This window comes from Lactuca saligna, chromosome 1 (assembly GCF_052625555.1).
Source record: "Lactuca saligna cultivar CGN05327 chromosome 1, ASM5262555v1, whole genome shotgun sequence".
In the NCBI taxonomy this organism is placed as follows: domain Eukaryota; kingdom Viridiplantae; phylum Streptophyta; class Magnoliopsida; order Asterales; family Asteraceae; genus Lactuca; species Lactuca saligna.
In genome coordinates, this window is record NC_136417.1 from 42,154,841 (window position 1) to 42,176,059 (window position 21,219).

A 21,219-nucleotide genomic window follows, 5' to 3' on the forward strand; every position below is an offset into this window, starting at 1 on the left:
GATCCCGTTGGATAAGTGAAACTGAGTCGACCCGCTGAGTGGGTACGGGTCGAGTCTATCCTTACGATGTGAGCCTTAGTGGTCACGACGTGAAGGGCAGATCTAAGGTTTGCCTTGCATGATTATCTAGATGTGGAGTAGCACCGATGTAGCTGATTGTGAGAGCAGCGATAGTTGATTATCGATCGAGAGGTAAGTGTTCCTTCCTGTATCTATGGGTTGAAGGCACCAATGCCAATCACCTAGTTATGATAAAGTATGTGATTGTCTTTGTGATAATTGTTAGTTATGCTTGTATTTGTTTGATGACTCTGTGATTCTTGTTATGATATAATGTGGTATTAGTAAAGGGTGAAATAGACCCAATATCCCGTTGAAATAGATCGAAGGGGATTGCAAGCACCCAAATATGCTTGACAATATCTGGTAAAATAGACCGAAGGGGATTGCAAGCACCCAGATATGCTTGATAGTATCTGGTTGAAACAGACCGAAGGGGTAAGCAAGCACCCATATATGCTTGGCTGTATGTTTGTTTAGTATGTGGTATTTTGGGGGAACTCACAAAGCTTTGTGCTTACACTTTTTGGTTTATGTTTCAGGTACTTCCAGTTCGAAGGGGAATGACCCGACCTGATCGCACAACATCGCCTTAAGGTTTCTGCATTTTGAGATTTTGGGAATTTGTACTCTGATAACATGTTGCAATGATACACTTTTGTCTATTTTGTTACTAGTATCGATGATTTGAATGAATTTAAAAACACAAATTTTATCTGTATTTTTGGGATGTTACAAAATGGTTCTTGTGTTAGTTATCACTTCACACAATCATAAAAACATTTTTCTAACATGGTAATGAATGCATTTAACTCCTCTTGGTTTTGGTGACTTTTTGGTTTTTAATTCTAATTAATTTTCACTAATTATATGCTTAATGAAAATTGTGACTTTAACTAAAGAAATATTTTACGAACTTCTCTAGCTATTTTAATAACTAAGAAAAGTCTCGGTAATCTCAAGCTTCTTGGATTACTACATCGAAATTAGAGATTTAAGACATATATTGCAATTTGGATTCTAAAGATATATTTACCAAATGTTCAAGTGATGAAGCCTTAAGTTAATCATCTTTCTCTCATTGATTTTACATCAAACTCTTGTTTTTGTTTAATTATGTTCTTTAAATCTTAGTTTTACTCTAGTTTTCTTTAAAGATATCAAAAGACTAAAACTCCCATTTTACTTTTATTGTCATTTATAAGTATTTTATATATAGATTTGCATTGAGTAACAAATTAAACAAATCTTCGTGGATTCTATGCTTTTACCACTATACACTATTTTAGTGTACAAACTTTAGGGTTATTTATTTTGTTAACCTTGACAACTACCAACCACTTAGTGGTGTATATGGAAGTTTAGGAATAAATTGATTTTTGAGGATAAACTTTCAAAGAAAAACCTTATATCTGATGAGATTGTATCTCAATCTCTTATTTGGAGTTCTAGTAGGATTATGAAGAAGTTTTACCCGATGGTTTGGAGCCAAAATCCTTCTTGTATTATGATATGATTTGTTTTTTTCTACCTTCTTTCTAGTGTTCTAATAATATCTTTGCAGTTCTAAAAAAATTATAAGAACCAAATTCAGGTTTGTATAAAAATAAAAGTTTGTATGAAGTTATAAAGAAGAAAAGTTAAAGGGTGAACAAATGAGATATTATTAAAGTTGAGGGATAATATAGAAATTTTAATAAAAATAAAAGATATAGAATTTGTGATAAATTATGGAATAAAAAGAAAAAAAATTGAAAACTAATACTGTAAATTGAAAAAATTTGTCCAACACACTCTCACTTAGGGGTGAGCATGGTGCGGTTCGGTACGGTTTTCAGCTAAAACCGAACCGAAAACCGCAACTTCGGTTTTTTGAAGTTTAGAAACCGCACCGTTCGGTTTTTTGCGGTTCGGTTTTTTTTTTGTGGTTCAGTTTTTTTGGGTGTTCTTTTACCTTTTTACTAAAACTCTGGTAACTCAACGAGTTAATTTGACTCAGATGAGGAGTATTAATCATTTCTTGAGAAATTTTATATAGAGATGAATCGATACCACCACTTATTGTTTTGAATTCAAAGTTTGAACTCAAATGACATAACCACTCATCCAACATGTTTTTAATAGTAGAATATAATATGCATAAAATATAATATTTGTTTTACAAGTACATGTGATAATATCAATTAATATATTTATAAAAATGATATTATCATCATTAGTACTCTTCATATTCAAATCTTAAAAAATATAATAAAGATTATTTGTTCTTGTCAATATCACTATATATGCTTAAAAATATATAATCATCCTTTCATAAGATAGATATCTATATTTATAAAAACATTAATTGTCATGAGTTCTTTATTCTTATTCTAATAAATATCAATACTTAATATATATATATATATATATATATATATATATATAGGTTTAGGTTATTTTGTTTTTACTAAGTATTGTGTGCCAGAATGCAAAGATCTGGACCAATGGATGAAATTAATCAATGGATATGATTTGAGAGTGTATGATATTACAATTGAGTAATATGTACCATATAATCACACAATTTTTAATAAAAGGGTATTTTGGACAATTAACTACATTTATAAAAGGAAATTTTCGGATTTTTAGGGATAATTAATTCTCCTAATTTAAAAAATCTGAATTTTTTAATTAATTCAATTTCAAATTTTACCGATTATATTCTGTCAGAATATTTTTTGTTAGAATGATGCTCTTTCAGAATTTTATTATAATAGAATATTAATTTGTTAGAATAATGCGCTTTCAGAATTTTATTCTAATAGAATATCATTGAAGAAAAACAAAATTCTTGAATCAGATGTTGAAAAATAACAAACATCCTAATATATTCTTATACATCTGAACTTAAATACAAATTCATACATATTCTTACAGACTAAAATCCTTATATATTTTAATATAATTATACATATTCTAAAAGAATATGAAGGTCTTCAACGTCTTCTTCCAGCCATTCCTATCACAAATACAACAAAAACTAATAATTGTTAAAAACATGTTACTTGCAATTAACTATCACTTAATATATTATGGTAGAATAAATAGAATATGACAGAATACATATAATACATTCTGGCAGAATATATCGATTCTATTCTGGTAGAATACATAATTTCCAGCAAAATATTTGATTTAGGATGCATACCACAAGGTTCAAAGAGTAAATTAATTTGGTTGAAAGTTGTCTCAAAATTTTTCCACAAACATTATCCATGTACATTGCCTAACAATTTTTCCACAACCAACATACATGCAAAAGTAGAATGCTATATCAGATAACAAAATAGTTTTTAATGATTTAATCACTACAGAAATTTTAAAATAACATGAAGACAATTCACCTAAGGAAGATATTTAACAAACATCAAATAACATGAAGACAATTCACCAATTGAGAAAGTTATACTGATACTAACATTTTAGGATCAATGTTTATTCAGTTTAATTAACTTTTTTAATGTTTTGATGAGCAGATAAACTCATTATGATTATGTTCTGATTCTGCATTATAATTATGATCAAGAGTGATGCGAGTTGCATAGCTAAGTAGTTCCAGAAAACCCTAGATAAAAATACATTGCCTAACAATAGCTTAAAGGAACCGATTATCTTGTTGTGTGATTTTTGATTCTAAGTTTCATAATAACCTCTTGACATTGAACATTCAAATACCTAACTAATTTGATCAAGCTATTGTTTTTTCTAGTTTATAAACCACCAAACAACAAAATTCATGCCCAAATTGAGGGTTAGCACATACCAATTTGCAATTTAACACATTGAGATTTAGTTACTAATGAATGTGATCAATACCTCAAGTTTCTAAGCAGGAATCATCCCAGCTTTTCGAGCATAGGCAAAGATTCCACCAGCTTCGAGCTTCGATCACAGGTCTAGCATCACCAATCGGCTTCAATTTATACTCTTTCCCTATTGTATGATTAATCAGAAGGCTTTGTGCAAGCTCAATCGTCACTGTATCTCCAGTTTTACACTCTTCACAAATCCTACCCTCTGATTCCAATGGGTAAACCTCTCCTGTTGTAACCGAATTCCTAAAAAATATCCTCGCGTATGATTCCACCACCACCGCCGCTACTCCAGTGGCCCCCAGATCCACCAGAGCGTGTTCTCGTGAGGAGCCGCAACCGAAGTTATCTCCACAGATGATGATCGAATATTTTGACTGGTACTCCCCTGGCTCAATGAATCGAGTCTCGTACGACACCGGGAGTCCGATGAGAGTGTAGGATCCTAACTTCTTGTATCCATCAGGTTTTGATGGGACCAGGGTTAGGTACTCAGCGGGGATGATTTGGTTGGTGTCGATGTTGTGTCCGACGACATAGCACATACCGTGAAACGAGGTGGCGGAACCTAATGAAGATGAATAAGATGTTGCCACGGAGAAGATGGATGTATGGCGTGTTACCGGTGAGGTAGAAGCCAATATAGATTGGGAAATTAGGGTTTTGAATGAGCGTTGTTTTCTGGAATTCGAGAAACTGAAGGTGGAGACAGAAACAGACGCTTTAATCAAGCTATTTAGTTTAATTCCTTAATGGAATGATTAGTTTATTTCCTTAATTGAATTATTTCAATTAAATAATTTCCTTAAATAAAAGTACAAAAGGTCCAAAATACCCTTTAATGATTTAGTTAATTATTTATTATTTCTTGAATTCTCATTGGTGCATTTAGGCACACAATAGTTGTTAAAAACATTTGAACCTAACTCTCTCTCTCTCTCTCTCTCTCTCTATATATATATATATATATATATATATATATATATATATATATATATATATATCTTCGGTACGGTTCGGTTTTTTGCGGTTTTTGCAAAACTAGAAACCGCATGAACCGAACCGCCGGATCGGACTAATTCGCTATTTTGATCGTTAGGACTGGTTTAATAAGAACCGGTTTTTTGATCTGGTTTTGAACTTATTAGCCCAAAAAAAAAGCCCAAAAAAAAAATAGAAAAGCTTATTTTCGTCGAACCGGTTTTGAACGGTTTTTGATGAACCGATTTCTATTAAACCGAACCGGTTTACATATGTTCGGATATTTTTGGGGCTGAACCGGTTTGGAACCGAACCAGTTTTGACTACTTTAACCGGAACCGAATCGGTTTTCTGAATCTCGCTCCGGTTCAGAAAAAAAAAATGGTTTTTGCATGCCTACCTTAGAGGTGGTTATTTGAAATTGGGATTGTTTAATTGATTTGGGCTGAGCCTAGTCCGAAATCAGTTAGTGGATGGAAATTTGGTAAAATAAAAACGTATAAAACCACGATAAGCGGTTTTGTGGGTGTAAAGAAACTATATGAAAATAAGTAGGTGTTAGACCTGTGTGAATAATAAATATTTTTTAATGTACAAGAAGAAACTTATTTATTGTAATTTAATATATATATATATATATATATATATATATATATATATATATATATATATATATATATATATAATACTTTATGTATATAAGTATATGATTTTAAATTTAAAAATTAAAACAAATCAAAAATTAACAAGTGGATAATATTTATTTTAAAAATACCACAAAATGATAAGTGTCAAAACTAATGAGAGATTGATATGTGGTAAAAAAAAACCTTCATTTATTAAGGAAGATGATTAGTTAACCTGAAATTTTTACGGTAGCCCAATTTTTTTCCCGATATAAAACCGCAATATAAAACGAATTTCTCCGAAAAAATTAACACTATTAAAATTTTTTTGAGGGATATCCCGGGATCCAATATAAATCCGCCACTGGTATAGAGTATACAATGCAAAGTATAATACAACTGCTGTCAAATAACTAACTGTATGTTCTGTATAACTATTGTCAACAAAAAAAATATTAACATGATTACCTATATGAAGAGTAAAAGATTATCCGGTAAAAAATATATTTACTTAATAATTAGTCTTTTGGAGGATGAGATGGATAGCAGTTTCCGTTTTTGGAGCGATATGGAAGAAGATACCATCCACATGCATAGCAGACGGTGGATCTTGAAAAACATCGCCCATAAAAATAAAACTTCCTCTCAGTAGTTAATTCACAGGGAACCAGCAAAACTATATTCCGAAACACCAATGGCTTCCCTACACACAGACCTTCATTTTGTCTTGTTTCCTTTAATGGCTCAAGGCCATATGATACCCATGGTGGATATTGCCCGATTACTAGCCCAACGTGGCGCTACAGTTACCATAATCACTACTCCCGTTAACGCCAACCGTTTCAAACCGGTCATTGCTCGGGCAATCGAAGATAAACTCAAGATTCAACTTCATGAATTCCCACTCCAATTAGCTGAAGTTGGATTGCCGGAGGGATGTGAGAGCTTTGACATGATCCCATCTGCTGCCCTCTATGTCAAACTGTTTCAGGCGGCTGATTTGTTAGAGGAACCGGTCGATAACATGCTCCGGCGACTAACTCCGGCTCCAAGTTGCATCATTTCCGATAATCTTTTTCCTTGGACTAATGATATAGCTCGAAGGTTGGGTATTCCAAGGCTTATTTTCCATGGCCCTGGATGCTTCACGTTCGTTTGCATACATATTCTGATGAATACTAATATACTACATGAAATGGTCTCCGATTCAGAGTACTTTGTGCTTCCTGGTATTTCTGATCGGATTGAGCTCACCAAAGCTCAAGGGTTGAGTTGGGGAAGGAAAGACAACGAACACATGGCGAACATGTTAGAACGAGTGCGTGTAGCAGAAGAAGCTGCAAACGGGATTGTTGTCAATAGTTTCCAGGAGTTAGAGCGTCACTATGTTGAAGAACTTGCGAAGGTGAAAGATAAGAAGGTATGGTGTATTGGCCCAGTTTCACTATGCAACAGATGTTTCCAAGATATAGCTGAGAGAGGAAGTAAGGCTGGAATCAACGAACATGAGTGCTTGAAATGGCTAGATTCGAGGGAGAAAAGTTCCGTAATCTTTGTTTGTTTGGGAAGTATATCACGTACTTGTACTGAACAAAACATTGAGCTTGCTTTAGGATTGGAGTCATCGAACATACCCTTTGTTTGGTGTGTGAGACATGCAACAGAAGAACTCGAGAGATGGTTCTTAGAAGAAGGATATGAAGAAAGAGTGAAAGATAGAGGCCTTATCTTTCGTGGATGGGCACCACAAGTGTTGATTTTATCACATGGAGCAGTTGGAGGTTTCTTAACACATTGTGGATGGAACTCAACTCTTGAAGGTGTTACGGCTGGGGTCCCTATGGTTACATGGCCACATTTTGCTGACCAGTTTCTTAACGAAAGATTTATGGTGGATGTCTTGAAGATTGGTGTGAAAATTGGCATGGAGTTTCCGGTTATAGCGGGAGAACAAGACAAGTTTGGGGTTTTGATTAATAAAGAAGACATCAAGAAATCAGTGGAAAGCGTAATGGAGAAAGAAGAGGAAGGAGAAGGAAGACGAAAGAGAGCTAGAGAGCTTGGGGAAATGGCGAAGAGAGCTATGGAGGAAGGGGGTTCGTCTCACATCAACATGACGTTGATGATTCAAGATATTTTCAAAGAATTAGGCAATAACGCTAAGCCAATTCAAGATATTGGGATTAATGCATTGTAAGGACATCTTTAAGTTGTCACATTATTATTATTTCTTTTTCATACTACATTGACACGTTATAAAAAGTTGAAAAGGTTTTATTTTTTCCATTTAATCATTTTATATATAAAATAATCCAAACATTTTTAATTTTTTCTTTTGTCGCAACATAAGCTAATCACTTTTATTGAAAAATATTTATTTGATTAAATAAACTAATAAATACTATACTTTTATCAAAAACAATATAGTTGGTTAAAAACACCTTTTAGGGGACTTAAAAAGGAAAAGCAATACGAGCTTTATATCATAAATAAGAAAATAATAATATATTATTTTAATCGGTTTTATTTAAGGAAAAGAAAAAAAAAAAAAGGCAATCAAAGACATCCTCCGTTTTCTTTCTCTTCTTTATCAATTTCGAATCTAGATAATTACTACAATCAAATTCGTTTTTGTTTCAGCGAATTGTATTGAAAACTTGGTTCACCCACACGGAAATCTTGTGTTTAGGTGGAGTTTGAAAGATTGCACACAAGGCGTTCGATAAAAGTACTCAGTAAGATTACATTATTCTTGAGGTTCAACAACGTAGGTATTAATGCATTTTCTGAACTGGGTGTGTAAGAAAAGTTTTTGAAAGTCACCAAGTTTTTCACGAGGTAAAAGGAGAAAACAAAGCATACAAGTTGTATATATAACCCACACAACGAAATAAAGCACATAGCTACACTATAGTCTTCTTAGCTACTTCTTCTGTAATAGCTTGAATCATCAATGTCATGTTGAGATGAGACGAACCCCCTTCTTCCATTGCCCTCTTCGCCATTTCCCCAAGCTTCCTCGCTCTCTTTCTTCTCGCTTCTCCTTCCTCTCCACCATCCATTAAACCTTCAACAGCTGCCCTAATCTCTTCCCTCGTCAACAACAATTTGTCCGCTTTATCTTGCTCATAGAACACAACAGGAACCTCCACACCAATCCTCACACCAATTCTCAACACATCTATCACAAATCTTTCATTCAAAAACTGGTCTCCAAAATGTGGCCAAGTAACCATTGGAACCCCAGCAGAAATCCCTTCAAGAGTCGAATTCCACCCACAATGCGTCACAAAACCCCCAATCGCTCGATGTGACAGAATCAACATTTGTGGTGCCCAACCATGGATCATCAATCCTCTGTCTTTAACCCTTTCTTTGAATCCCTCTTCTGAAATCCATTTCTCAAATTCTTCAGTTGCGTTCCTAACAAACCAAATAAAAGGTTTATTTGATAACTCCAAAGCTAACCCTAGCTCAATCAATTGTTGTGTAGAAGCATACGATAGACTTCCCAAGCATACGTACACTACAGACTGTGGATCCCGCAAATCCAACCATTTCAAACAATCTTGTTCATGAATCGCGGATTTGTTTCCTCTCTCTGATATATCTTGTAAACTTTTGTTACATAATGAAACTGGACCTATACACCAAACTTTCTTACCTTTCACTTTCGCAAACTCTTCAACGTACTTGGGCTCCAATTCCTCAAACGTATTAACCACAATCCCACTTGAACTTTTCTCGGCTTCCATCAGTCTTTCAAAGTTCTCGGTTGTTTCTTCACAATCTCCTTTTCCCCACGTTGAAGCCTGAGGTTTAGTAACTTCAATCCTATCAGGAAGCCCAGGCATTACAAAGTACTCCGAGTTGGAGTCAATTTCGTTTAGTATATTAGTATTTGTCACAATGTGTATACACAAAAACGCGAAACATCCGGGCCCATAGAATACAAACCTAGGAATATTCAACCTTTTTGCAATATCCATAGTCCATGGAAAACCACCATCTGAGATGATGCAATTTGGAGGCGGGTATAACCCACGGAGCATCTTTTCCGCGGGTTGTTCTAGCAACACCATTGCTGTGAACATGTTGATCGCTTGTGCTGCTGTTGGGAGCAAGTCAAAATTCTCACATCCTTCGGGTAAACCGACTTCCGATAATGGTAGTTGGAGTTCGAGAACTTGGATGTTGAGTTTAGCTTCGATTGCACGATTTGTGATGGATTTAAAACGGTTTGCATTGATTGGAGTTGTGATTATGGTGACCATAGCACCATGTTGGGCTAGGATCCTTGCTATGTCTACCATTGGTATGAGATGACCTTGAGCCATTAATGGAAATAAGACTATGTGAAGGGAAGCCATTGGAGTTTTGGAATTTGATCGATGTAAGTGGGTGTATGTGAAACTACTCTTCACGAACTCTAGAAATTAAATAGCATGCGAAGATGAACAAGTTGTTACAATGTGTCTTTTTGTTTTGTACTTTTCGAAAACCAACATTGAAATGATAAATGAAATTAGATGGTAACTATGGTAGCATGAGAGCCAAAAAAAAAAAAAAAAAAAAATTGGATTTTACAATATCACATCTTATGTTCGGCACTTATATTCGGCAGAATCTACCTCTAATGATGTGACTGAAATAACGTACGTAAGCAGCCATGACATTGACATTATCAGCATCTTTATGTGTTCGGCAGTATCTATATACCACCTTTAGATTTGGTCCATTTGGATGCTATTAATGCATCTTTTTGAGGAATCTTGAAACTAAAACTTTTATCACTTGTTATATAGTGATACATTTTTTGGGGTAGTCGGTTGAATAATAAAATAAAAATAGCATTATAACTCTAGGCATCGAAATAATCAAAGTAAATTTCAATTTAATTATTCAAATAAAACATACTCGTACAATGTTTAGTCTTGAAAAATCGTGCACGGTGTACGTAGTGCTTAAAATGGCTACACAATATCTTGAATTGGGTTATTGTTCTTAGCTACTTCTTCGGAAATAGCTTGAATCATCAACTTTATGTTAAGGTAAGAAGAACCCCCTTCTTCCATTGCTTTCTTTGCCATTTCCCCTACCTCTCTAGCTCTCCTTCTTCTTGCTTCTCCTTCCTCTTGCTCATTCATCAAAACTTCCACAGCAGTCATGATGTCTTCCTTCTTTACCACTTCAAACTTATCTTTCTCTTTATACATAAGTGGAAACTCTGCACCAATTTTGACTCCAATTTTTACAACATCTACGATAAACCTTTCATTTAGAAATTGCTCTGCGAAATGTGGCCATGTAACCATTGGAATCCCAGCACAAATCCCTTCTAGAGTCGAGTTCCAACCACAATGTGTTATGAAACCCCCAATCCCTTGATGTGACAATATCAAGATTTGAGGAGCCCAACCACGAACCATTAAGCCTCTACCTTTTATCCTTTCTTCATATCGTTCTTCTGAAAGCCATTTCTCAAACTCTTCACGTGTTTGCCTAATGAACCAAATAAAGGGTATGCCAGATAACTCCAATCCCAAAGCAAGCTCAATGGCTTGTTCTGTGGTAGCATACGATAGACTTCCCAAGCAAACGTAAACTACAGACTTTGGCTCTTGTAAATCCAACCATTTCATGCAATCATGCTCGTTTTTAACTCCTTTGTTTCCTCTTTCGGCTATATCTTGGACACTTTTGTTGCATAGAGAGACAGGGCCTATACACCACACTTTTTTACCTTTTGCCTTTGCGAACTCTTCAACATACTTTGGCTCCAACTCCTCAAAGCTATTAACCACAATCCCATATGCATCTTTCTCGGCTTCTTGTGTTTGTTCAAACGACTCCTTGGTTTCTTTTGTGTTTCCCTTTCCCCAACCTGAAGCCTGAGGTTTGGTAATTTCAATCCGATCAGGAAGCCCGGGTATTTCAATGTACTCTGAGTTGGAGTCGATTTCGTTTAGTATATTAGTATTGTTCACTATGTGAATGCACAAGAAAGCAAAGCATCCAGGTCCATAGAAAACAAGTCTAGGGATATTTAATCTCTTTGCGAGATTAGTAGACCAAGGAAAACCACCATCTGAGATGATGCAAGTTGGAGGTGGATATAAAACCTGAATCATCTTCTCCATTGGTTCTTCTAACTTCTTCATAGCTGTGAACATGTTGACTATATACGCAGCTGATGGAATTAAGTCAAAACTCTCGCATCCTTCAGGCAAACCGGATTCAACGAATGGGAATTGGACTTCGAGGATTTTGATGTTGAGTTGACCTTCGATTGCTCGATCAATGACTGAATTAAAACGGTTTGCATTTACAGGAGTTGTGATTATGGTAACAGTTGTTCCGGTTTGGGCTAGTATCCTGGCGATGTCCACCATGGGAATCATATGGCCCTGAGCCATCAATGGAAGCAAGACGAAGTGAAGGTCGGTGGAAGGGGAAGCCATTGCTGTTTTGATGTTGCCTTTGGTGATTCTTTCTGAAACTACTGAAGCATGTGCACCACTTCTACGAATACCATGACAACATTGGTAATTAAGTGCGTATCATGTGTCGCTTTGTAATATTAAAAAACAAAAAAGAATAAAAAAAAAAGTCGACTTACGTAAATTAACGAAAACATTAAAATATTAGATGATAACTATGGTAGCATGATCTCGTGTGGTCAGCCACAGCCTAAAGCTGATAGTTCTAGAAGATGTGGTCACTACAAATTGCATTTTATGTTTGGCTTCATCTAACTACATTGATGCGATTCGAAATTTTGGTTTAAAAAAGACGCTAACCAATGTATCAGCATTAGAAAATATATCTTAGCATTAAATATAAAATCATATCTTTTCAATTTTATTGTACTATGTAATCTATATATTTTAACTAACTGCTTTTGTTAATCTCTTCTTTGCCTTATAGACCAGGAGAGACCAAATAATCTAACCTTTTTAACGTGTATTTTAAAAAAAAAAAACTTGGATTTTATTTATTTATTTTGCAAAAATAACAATTTTGTCTGGAATGGGTATTCAGAACTAAGATTTTTTTGACTAATTCTAAACGGATATTTTTGAATTTGAACCAACATTCCGGATTCCAGATTAAAATTTTGGATTTCGAAAAAAAAAAATCCGAAATTTCAAGAACAAGTTTGTAATATGAAAATAATTCCAGAATTTTGAGAAAAAAAATTTGTTTTTTACTTAAATTTAATGAAAAGTTCAAAAAAATAATAATATTAGACATAATATCCAAAAATTATATACGATATTATTGCATGAAATTAGATATATTTAAAAAAAAACGATGATATTAAACATTTGAAAATGTAATATTTGGAATCCCAAAATAAAATAAACAATTCTTTTGACTTTATATATATATATATATATATATATATATATATATATATATATGTGTGTGTGTGTGTGTGTGTGTGTGTGTGGTTCAATTGATAAAAAAAAGTTGAGAACGAGAGAATGAATCTGGACCACTCATTAATCTACCGCTTAAATGTTCTAGCGTATCGAGCCGATGGAACATATCATATTCATTTATAAATACATATGAATACATATATTCATATATGAATAAGGGCGTGTTTGGTAAAATTAACTGTTAGCCAGAAGTGGGTAGCGATTAGCTGGTAGCGGGTAGTTGGTAGCGTGTAACAGGTAGCTAGTAGTGGGAAGCTGTAACTTTTATTTATTATATGAATGTTTGGCAAAAATAGATGGAAGCTTTTGAAATATATAAATTCACATAAAAGAACAATTGAGTAAAAATAAATAAATATATAAATATATTTTTAAGGGTAATTATGAAAATTGATTTCAAAAGCTTAGGAGCGTTTTGTTAAACGCTACATGAAGTAGGTTTTAGAATCGGAACGTTTTGTTAAAACTAAAAGCTAAACGTTTGTACTGCCAAACGGAGCTTTTTGTTTAAACTAGAACGTTTTATCAAAAGCAAAAAGCTAGAAGCTCCCAAATGCTTCCACAAGCTCCGTGCCAAACACGTCCTAAGTATAGCGGAAATGATTATTCATATATTAATATGGCAGCGACGGGTGCTGGTAGAGGTGGTTGTTGGTAGTGGTGGTGGTGGTGGAGATGGCGGTGGTAGTTGGTGGCGACGATGGTGGTGGTTGGTGGCGGAGGGGAGGTGATGTATTCGTTGATGTGAAAAGTAAAGAATACATTGAGAACGATCGTGTATTTTAACAAAATGTGGAATGTATTCTAGCAGAATGTGTTCTTCCCTAATATATAAAACATAAAACGATTCTTAGCAATAATATTCTTTTAGAATATATTTCTGTTTTTGTTAGATTTTATAAAAACCATTTTTAATTTTTAAACTTTAAGAATAAATGTAATTGTTAACCATTATTGATTATAATCAGATTCTTTAAAAATTAGTGTAATTACTAATTCTTAAATAAAAAAATCCGTTTCATATAACATTCATATTATATCTTGAATATAACCATATTCTGTAAGAATATGATTGAATATATCTTTACTAGTCTATGGTTGATCTTTGTGTCATTTTGCCGGAATAAACTCGGATATAATTAAAAATTACGTTAGAATTAAAAGTGAATTAATTAAAAAAATAAGAATTTTTAAATCAAGAGAATTGATTATCACAAAAATTTGGAATTTTCTTTTGAGTAAATTACACAAATGGTCCATGTGGTTTTGATTAATTTACGCGTTTGGTCCCTAACTTATTTTTTTAATTTGGAAGGTCCTTACAATTTGATTTTGTTACGTGCTTGGTCTCTACCGTTTGTTTCCGTTACGCGTTTGCTCACTGTCTTACCTAAAAAGACTATTATTTAAATAGGAAAAAAATGATGGTATAGATACGGTAAGGTGAGGGAGGTGAGATTAGGGGTATGTTTGTTTAAATAAATTAAAAAATCAAGGAAAAAATCTTTTTATGTAAGACATAGACCAAACATGTAACACAAACAAAAAGTAAGGACATTCCGAATTAAAAAAATAAGTTATGGATCAAATGCAGAAATTACCCTAAACCATAAGGACCATTCGTGTAATTTACTCTTTAATCTTTTCAAATTTATATTGACTAAAATATTTTTATGGTTAAATTAGATGATATTTTTTAGTTATTTTTAATTCAATAATATTTATTAATTACCTTTTTAAAATAATTAAAATGATTGATCTATAGTCAACATTACATCCACATCATAATAGATTGTTAATATATATATATATATATATATATATATATATATATATATATATATATATATATATATATATATATATATATTAACTCCGGGATATAAACACTATTCTAGAGTTAGGCATTTAAGAGAAAATGATTATTTTTCAAAAACTATTTTGTTTTCTTTTGAAAACCTTATTTATAACGGTTAGTTTACTCAAGTTCCCTTGAATCTACCCTCACACTTTCCAACATTCTCTCTAAACGAATCAAAATGAACACGAACAAATGCTTGTTTATGTTTATTTGTTTAAGTTAGTTGGAAAAACGAACAAACACGAACAGATAAACGAATGGGTTTTTTTATTTATGTTCGTGAACATGCTAAACGCACATAAACAAACAAACAAAGATAAACAAACACAATTGAACATATATGAACATGAACAAATATATTATATAACAATTTGATAAAAAATTGAGCAATTTTGAATAGAAATAAACTTAAACGAACGAACATAAACAAACAACATAAACGAAAATTCATGAATATAAACTAACGAACGACATCATTGTTCATGTTTGTTCGTTTAACTAAACGAACTATAACTTGTATTCATATTCATTTATTTATTAAATAAACGAATATAAACGAACTTTCCGCCGAACAGTTCACAAACGGTTTACCGAGCGTTTCGTTCATTTACAACATTAAACTTTACTCCTCAAACTATAAACCGTGGAAAGGCCAGCCTAGTCTCCTTATAACTTACGGCTTCAATTTCACTCACGACTTATAAATGATAATTTAGTCATTTTGATTTGGAAAGGGATCAAATTCACACACAAAGATGGTAAAAAGATCAAAAAGCCAAAAAAAATCAAGGTTTGTACTAAACCTTAGAAATAATATATACCATACGAATTATTTTTGCAATTTTGTAAAAAAAAAAAAAAACTACACTCTCATTTATCTCATTTAAATGCATAAGGTCAAAGATCTTTTTGACTTTTATTTATTTCTTATTTGGCTCTTTGACTTAGCTGCAAGTGACACAAAAATACGGCACAACAATTTATATAAATAGTCCTAATAATTGCGACATAACATTAAATCAAATACCCTATCTTGAATTCTATGTAATTTAAAACATTACACACAAAATAAAGCGTACTTGCACACTAACGTGAAAGGAAAGTTCTGTATGTTTTGTCTTTAAAAATCATGCATGGTGTACAAGTTACAATGGCTACACAATATCTTGAATAGGTTTATTGTTCTTGGCTACTTCTTCGGCAATAGCTTGAATCATCAACTTTATGTTAAGGTAAGAAGAACCCCCTTCCTCCATTGCTTTCTTTGCCATTTCCCCTACCTCTCTAGCTCTCCTTCTTCTTGCTTCTCCTTCCTCTTGCTCGTTCATCAAAACTTCCACAGCAGTCTTGATGGCTTTCCTCTTCACCATCACTTCAAGCGTATCTTTCTCTATGAATGTGATTGGAACCTCTGCACCAATTTTGACTCCAATTTTCAATACATCTACGATAAACCTTTCATTTAAAAATTGCTCTGCGAAATGTGGCCATGTAACCATTGGAATCCCAGCACAAATCCCTTCTAGAGTCGAGTTCCAACCACAATGTGTTATGAAACCCCCAATCGCTTGGTGTGACAATATCAAGATTTGAGGTGCCCAACCACGAACCATTAAGCCTCTATCTTTTATCCTTTCTTCATATCGTTCTTCTAAGAGCCATTTCTCAAATTCTTCACGTGTTTGCCTAATGAACCAAATAAAGGGTATGCCAGATAACTCCAATCCCAAAGCGAGCTCAATGGCTTGTTCTGTTGATGCATGCGATAGACTTCCCAAGCAAACATAGACTACCGACTTTACTTCCCTTGAATCCAACCATTTCATGCAATCATGCTCGCTTCTCACAACCTTGTTTCCTCTCTCCGATAGATCTTGAAAACTTTTGTTGCATAACGACACCGGGCCTATACACCACACCTTTGTATCTTTTGCCTTTTCAAACGCTTCAACATACATGGGCTCCAACTCCTCAAAGCTGTTAACCACAATTCCGAATGTAGCTTTCTCAGCTTCTTGTGTTTGTTCAAACACCTCTTTGGTTTCTTTTCTGTTTCCCTTTCCCCAGCCAGAAGCCTGAGGTTTGGTAACTTCAATATGGTCGGGCACGTCGGGCAGCGCAAAGTACTCGGAGTTGGATTTAATTTCGTCTAGTATATTAGTTTTGTTCAGTATGTGAATGCACAGGAAAGGAAAGCATCCTGGCCCATAGAAGACAAGCCTCGGGATATTTAGTCTCTTTGCCACATCGGCAGTCCAAGGAAAAGCACCATCGGAGATGATGCAACTTGGAGGAGGACATAGAACCTGAAGCATCCTCTCAAATGGTTCTTCGAACATCTTCATAGCTTTCAACATATTGACTATATGCGCAGCTGATGGAAGCATGTCAAAAGTCTCGCATCCTTCAGGCAAACCAGATTCAACGAATGGGAATTGGAGTTCAAGCATTTGGATATTGAGCTCAGCTTCGATTGCACGATCAATGACTGATTTGAAACGGTTTGCGTTAACAGGAGTTGTGATTATGGTAACAGTTGTTCCGGTTTGGGCTAGTATCCTGGCGATGTCCACCATGGGTATCATATGGCCCTGAGCCATCAGTGGAAGCAAGACGAAGTGAAGGACGTCGGTGGAAGGGGCAGCCATTGCTGTTTCAGATATGATGTTGCCTTTAATTTGGTGGTTCTTTCTGAAACTACTAAAGCATATGCTGATATGCACCACTTCTACGACAAATACCATGAGAACATCGGTAAGTGCGTACGCCATATGTCTTTTTTGCTTTGAAGTTTTCAAAAAAGAAAATAGAAAAAAGACAAGTTACGTAAAACAAAAACATGAAAACATTAGATGATAACTATGGTAGCATGATCTCATGTGGCCCAGCCGCCCAGCCTACTAAAGCTGATTGTTCTAGAATGTGTGTGACCACTACGAATTGCATTTTATGTTTGGCATCATCTAATTAACTACATTGATATTGATGTTACTGGAAATTTGGTTTGAAAAAGACGGTAACCAAAGTATTAAACTATTAGTTATATATCTTAGCATTAAAGTATATATATTTTTAGCATTAATTATAAAATCATAATTATTATTGTAGTTATCGTTTTCAATTTTACTCTACAATGTAATCAATATCATGTCGATGCAATATTATTCATCGGGACGGTGATGTTTTTTTCTCTTGAAAAGAGATTGAAGTACAAAAATTATTAAGGAGTATAAAGAATAAGAAAATACTAGGTCCCAATGAGTGAGAGAAAATACATTTGAGAGATCCAACTAAAGTTAAGGGAGAGACAGGGACGGCTCAACCAGTTTGGGTGATATAAACGAACCAAAAATTTGGGAACCTAATTCATATTTTATCTTAGACATGATTCTGGACTAATGGAAATACTTGCTTTGCCTATGACTGTCTTAAGAAAGTGAGTTCTTGTCTTCTTGAGTCTTGAGAGCCTTGATGCATTAATCAATGGATGTGTCATCTATTGCAACTATTAGAAACAAAGTATCACCCACAAGTCAAATAGAAAGTTTTTGGAGGGAATGTTAAAGTTCATAGAAAATGTTCAAACATGTTGATCCTTTAGATGATGGAGATTTTTAGTTTCTTGTACTTGAGCTGCTATCAGATATTTATGAAAACAAACCTAAAATGGTGTTCAAAGTGGAATTCAGACCAACTCACAACTGAAAAATAAAAGATGAAAATAAAGAATTATCAAAATACTACAAAATCATCCAAAGAATATATATTGTATCAGAATTACATTACTTTATCAGTCATTTTTGGTAATAAAATGGTTCAATAAACCATACTACATAGTCTACACTAGTATATTCGAGAGGCAAAACATCAAATTCCCAATGATTTTTCCAGGCACGCTTCCACTTATGAGGAGCAAGTGATTTCCAGTCATAATCAAGAACAATACCTTCCCAGATTGACTTTTGGGAATGACCCATTTGTAGGAACATATTGTGACTTACTTAAATGATAAAAATGAAAATTTTACGGAATAAAATCATCTATAGAAACTGAAAACGCCAAGAAGCTAAAATTCTTCTTTGGTTCTTCAAGAATAATCGGTTACTCGGTGTACTAGAGATATTCTTATAACAGTACATTTAATCTAATCTTTTATTTTTATTGCATTTAGGTTGTATATAGTTGCATTTAGAGTTAGTCATTTAGGGCATTCATAAAAATTGCATAATAAATTCAAAAATATTGCATATTTTCTTTCTTTCTTTTCTAATTTTCATACTTTTTAGATGCATTCTAGTTTAAGTTCATGCATTTTTGTTCTCTCTTGTCTTCTCATCCCACAGGTACCATAGCACCAAGTTATAAGTATTGAATCATAGATTGGTCCTGGGTCTTGATATGGAATTCCTTGTATTTGATGAATGGGGCACGTTTTGAGCCTCACATACCACTTTGAGACCGCTTGTGTGGGGGTCAGATGCAGGTAGCTTGATTGGGTCTAGGTGCGGAGGGATGTGGTTGGTCATGCCAATGTGTGCGAGCAAAGACTAGCCCGGTAAGGTATTTTGAAGACATTGAAGATATTGAAGACTCGCATCTTGGTTTTGGAGGGAGTACCCCTTAGTACTCCCGAGTCTCGTCCGAGCCTTGTTTAGTTAGATTCTCACCGCCTTTTTAGGATAGGCTATCATTTTTCTAGGGGTCTAGAGTAAATAGTTAGATAGATTTTATTTATCACACCTTGCATTGAGGTGCTTGATGAACTTTGAAATGGGTCCCCCAATTCACATCTTTTGGGACCAAGTCTTTTCGGTAACACCCATTTTTGAGTCATTTCCCGCCCTTTTTAGTTGATCTTGGCACATTGTCAATGATCATTAGGTGTTCATATTAATCTCTATCTATCACTCAATTTTCACTATTGGAGTCCTATGTTACTTGGTGAAATTCCTTAGACCTTCTAAGAAGCAACACAAAGAATGAAGAAATTTGAAAAAAGTGAAGAAAATAAGAGCCTATTAAAGATGATTCAAGAAAAGCAACAAAAACAAAGAAAAAAAAACTGGATGTCAAGCAGCAAATGTGATTGAAGACCCAATAACAGAAGTTCAAGATTGAAGATTTAGGTTGTTAGGTTTAGATTTAGGTTAAGTATAGTTTTTATTATTTTATTTTATTTTTTGATTTTTGGTGAGAAAAGGCCCCGGCGATGAGACGGTAGATTGTAAAGGATAGTACAAGGGAGAAGCCTCTGAAATCGGATGTTTGCCCGGAGGCCGTGCTACAAAACCCTATTTCGTTATTATACACTTTGGCCTGACAAATGTAGGAATCATAGTGTGTGAAGAGGTGCCTTTCCTTCATGCACTATGGTCTACATTGGTGATTTAAAGTGCCCCCACTGGGCGCATCTCTGTTTTCTTTGTCTTGCACACCGCGACCGCATCCAACCGTGATCTATTCGCCCATCAAGTGGTTGAGAATGTGGTTTATGGCTCTAAAGCGGGGAACATTTTAAAGATGCGTAAGGTCCATGAAGGACTAATTATGACCATGTTGACTGATGTTGACCAAGTTCTATGGTATCTTTTTTTTTTTTTTTTTTTTTTTTTTTTTTTTTTTTTTAGATAGTTCATCCCGAGCTCATTTTTAGTCTTGTTCGGTTTAAGCTTGGGGTGATTTGATAGCTTATTTTATTTCCTTATTTTTATTAGTTTATTTTAGATTTTTTAAATCTTTTTATCATTAATGCATTGTATTTTGTTTATTTTTCTTTAGTATGGATCGTACCGGGTGCTCGTTATGTTGCATGGGATATTTTGTAGGTTTTCCGGTGCTTGTTGCGGTTGCGGGTTGATCGGAGACGGGCTTAGTGGGCTCCCGAGGCATTATTGGGCTTGGCGGAATCAAAGAGGAAGAATTGGGCTTTGAAAGTTATTGACTTGGATTATTTGGGCTTGTGAAGATGGATCATAAAATTCAAATTTTGGGCTTGGAGCATCCATTTGGTGGCTAAATGATGATTGGTGCATTTCAAATTACATGGACAAGGAGGGGGGACCAAAGGAATCTTTGGTAGTGGAAGGGTGGAGTGGCTTGGTGGACCAATAGCATTACAGCAACATTTGCGCGGGTGGAATTTCCGTCGCGCGGGTACCCGCGCAACTGCCTAGTTTGGGCATTTTGGTCATTTGGCTTGCCATAACCCTTGAGGATCAGATCTAGAGGCTCATTCACGATTTTCCACCATTGGAGACCTGCAAGAGGCGATTTTGGGAGCTAGAGATCATTTCCTTTCATCTTTCCAAATCTTAGGTAGTTTCTTTATGCAATTAGATTATTGTTCTTGTTACTTTGTTGCCATGAGTGGCTAATACTCTTATTTGGTTGAC

The 21,219-nt window shown here is 34.4% G+C and overlaps 1 protein-coding gene and 4 pseudogenes across 2 annotated transcripts; 1 reads left to right on the forward strand and 4 right to left on the reverse strand.

Moving 5' to 3' along the window:
- Positions 1-3,927: 3,927 nt before the first annotated feature.
- LOC145005367 (3-isopropylmalate dehydratase small subunit 1 pseudogene) lies at positions 3,928-6,149 on the reverse strand (annotated as a pseudogene).
- Positions 6,144-8,385, forward strand: LOC145034130 (UDP-glycosyltransferase 73E1-like). Of its 2 annotated transcripts, none has more exons than XM_078982513.1 (2): positions 6,144-7,714; positions 8,211-8,385. In XM_078982513.1, exons 1-2 carry the CDS (start codon positions 6,216-6,218, stop codon positions 8,245-8,247), a joined length of 1,536 nt encoding a protein of 511 aa, XP_078838639.1. In that variant the 5' UTR covers positions 6,144-6,215; the 3' UTR covers positions 8,248-8,385. The 2 variants fall into 2 exon arrangements, with proteins under 2 accessions (XP_078838639.1, XP_078838645.1); XM_078982519.1 differs by having other exon boundaries at positions 6,145-7,714; positions 8,162-8,385.
- A 39-nt stretch (positions 8,386-8,424) lies between these two features.
- LOC145034149 (UDP-glycosyltransferase 73E1 pseudogene) lies at positions 8,425-9,947 on the reverse strand (annotated as a pseudogene).
- Positions 9,948-10,395: 448 nt separating this feature from the next.
- LOC145034170 (UDP-glycosyltransferase 73E1 pseudogene) lies at positions 10,396-12,073 on the reverse strand (annotated as a pseudogene).
- A 3,751-nt stretch (positions 12,074-15,824) lies between these two features.
- On the reverse strand, positions 15,825-17,528 carry LOC144997615 (UDP-glycosyltransferase 73E1 pseudogene; annotated as a pseudogene).
- Positions 17,529-21,219: the final 3,691 nt, after the last annotated feature.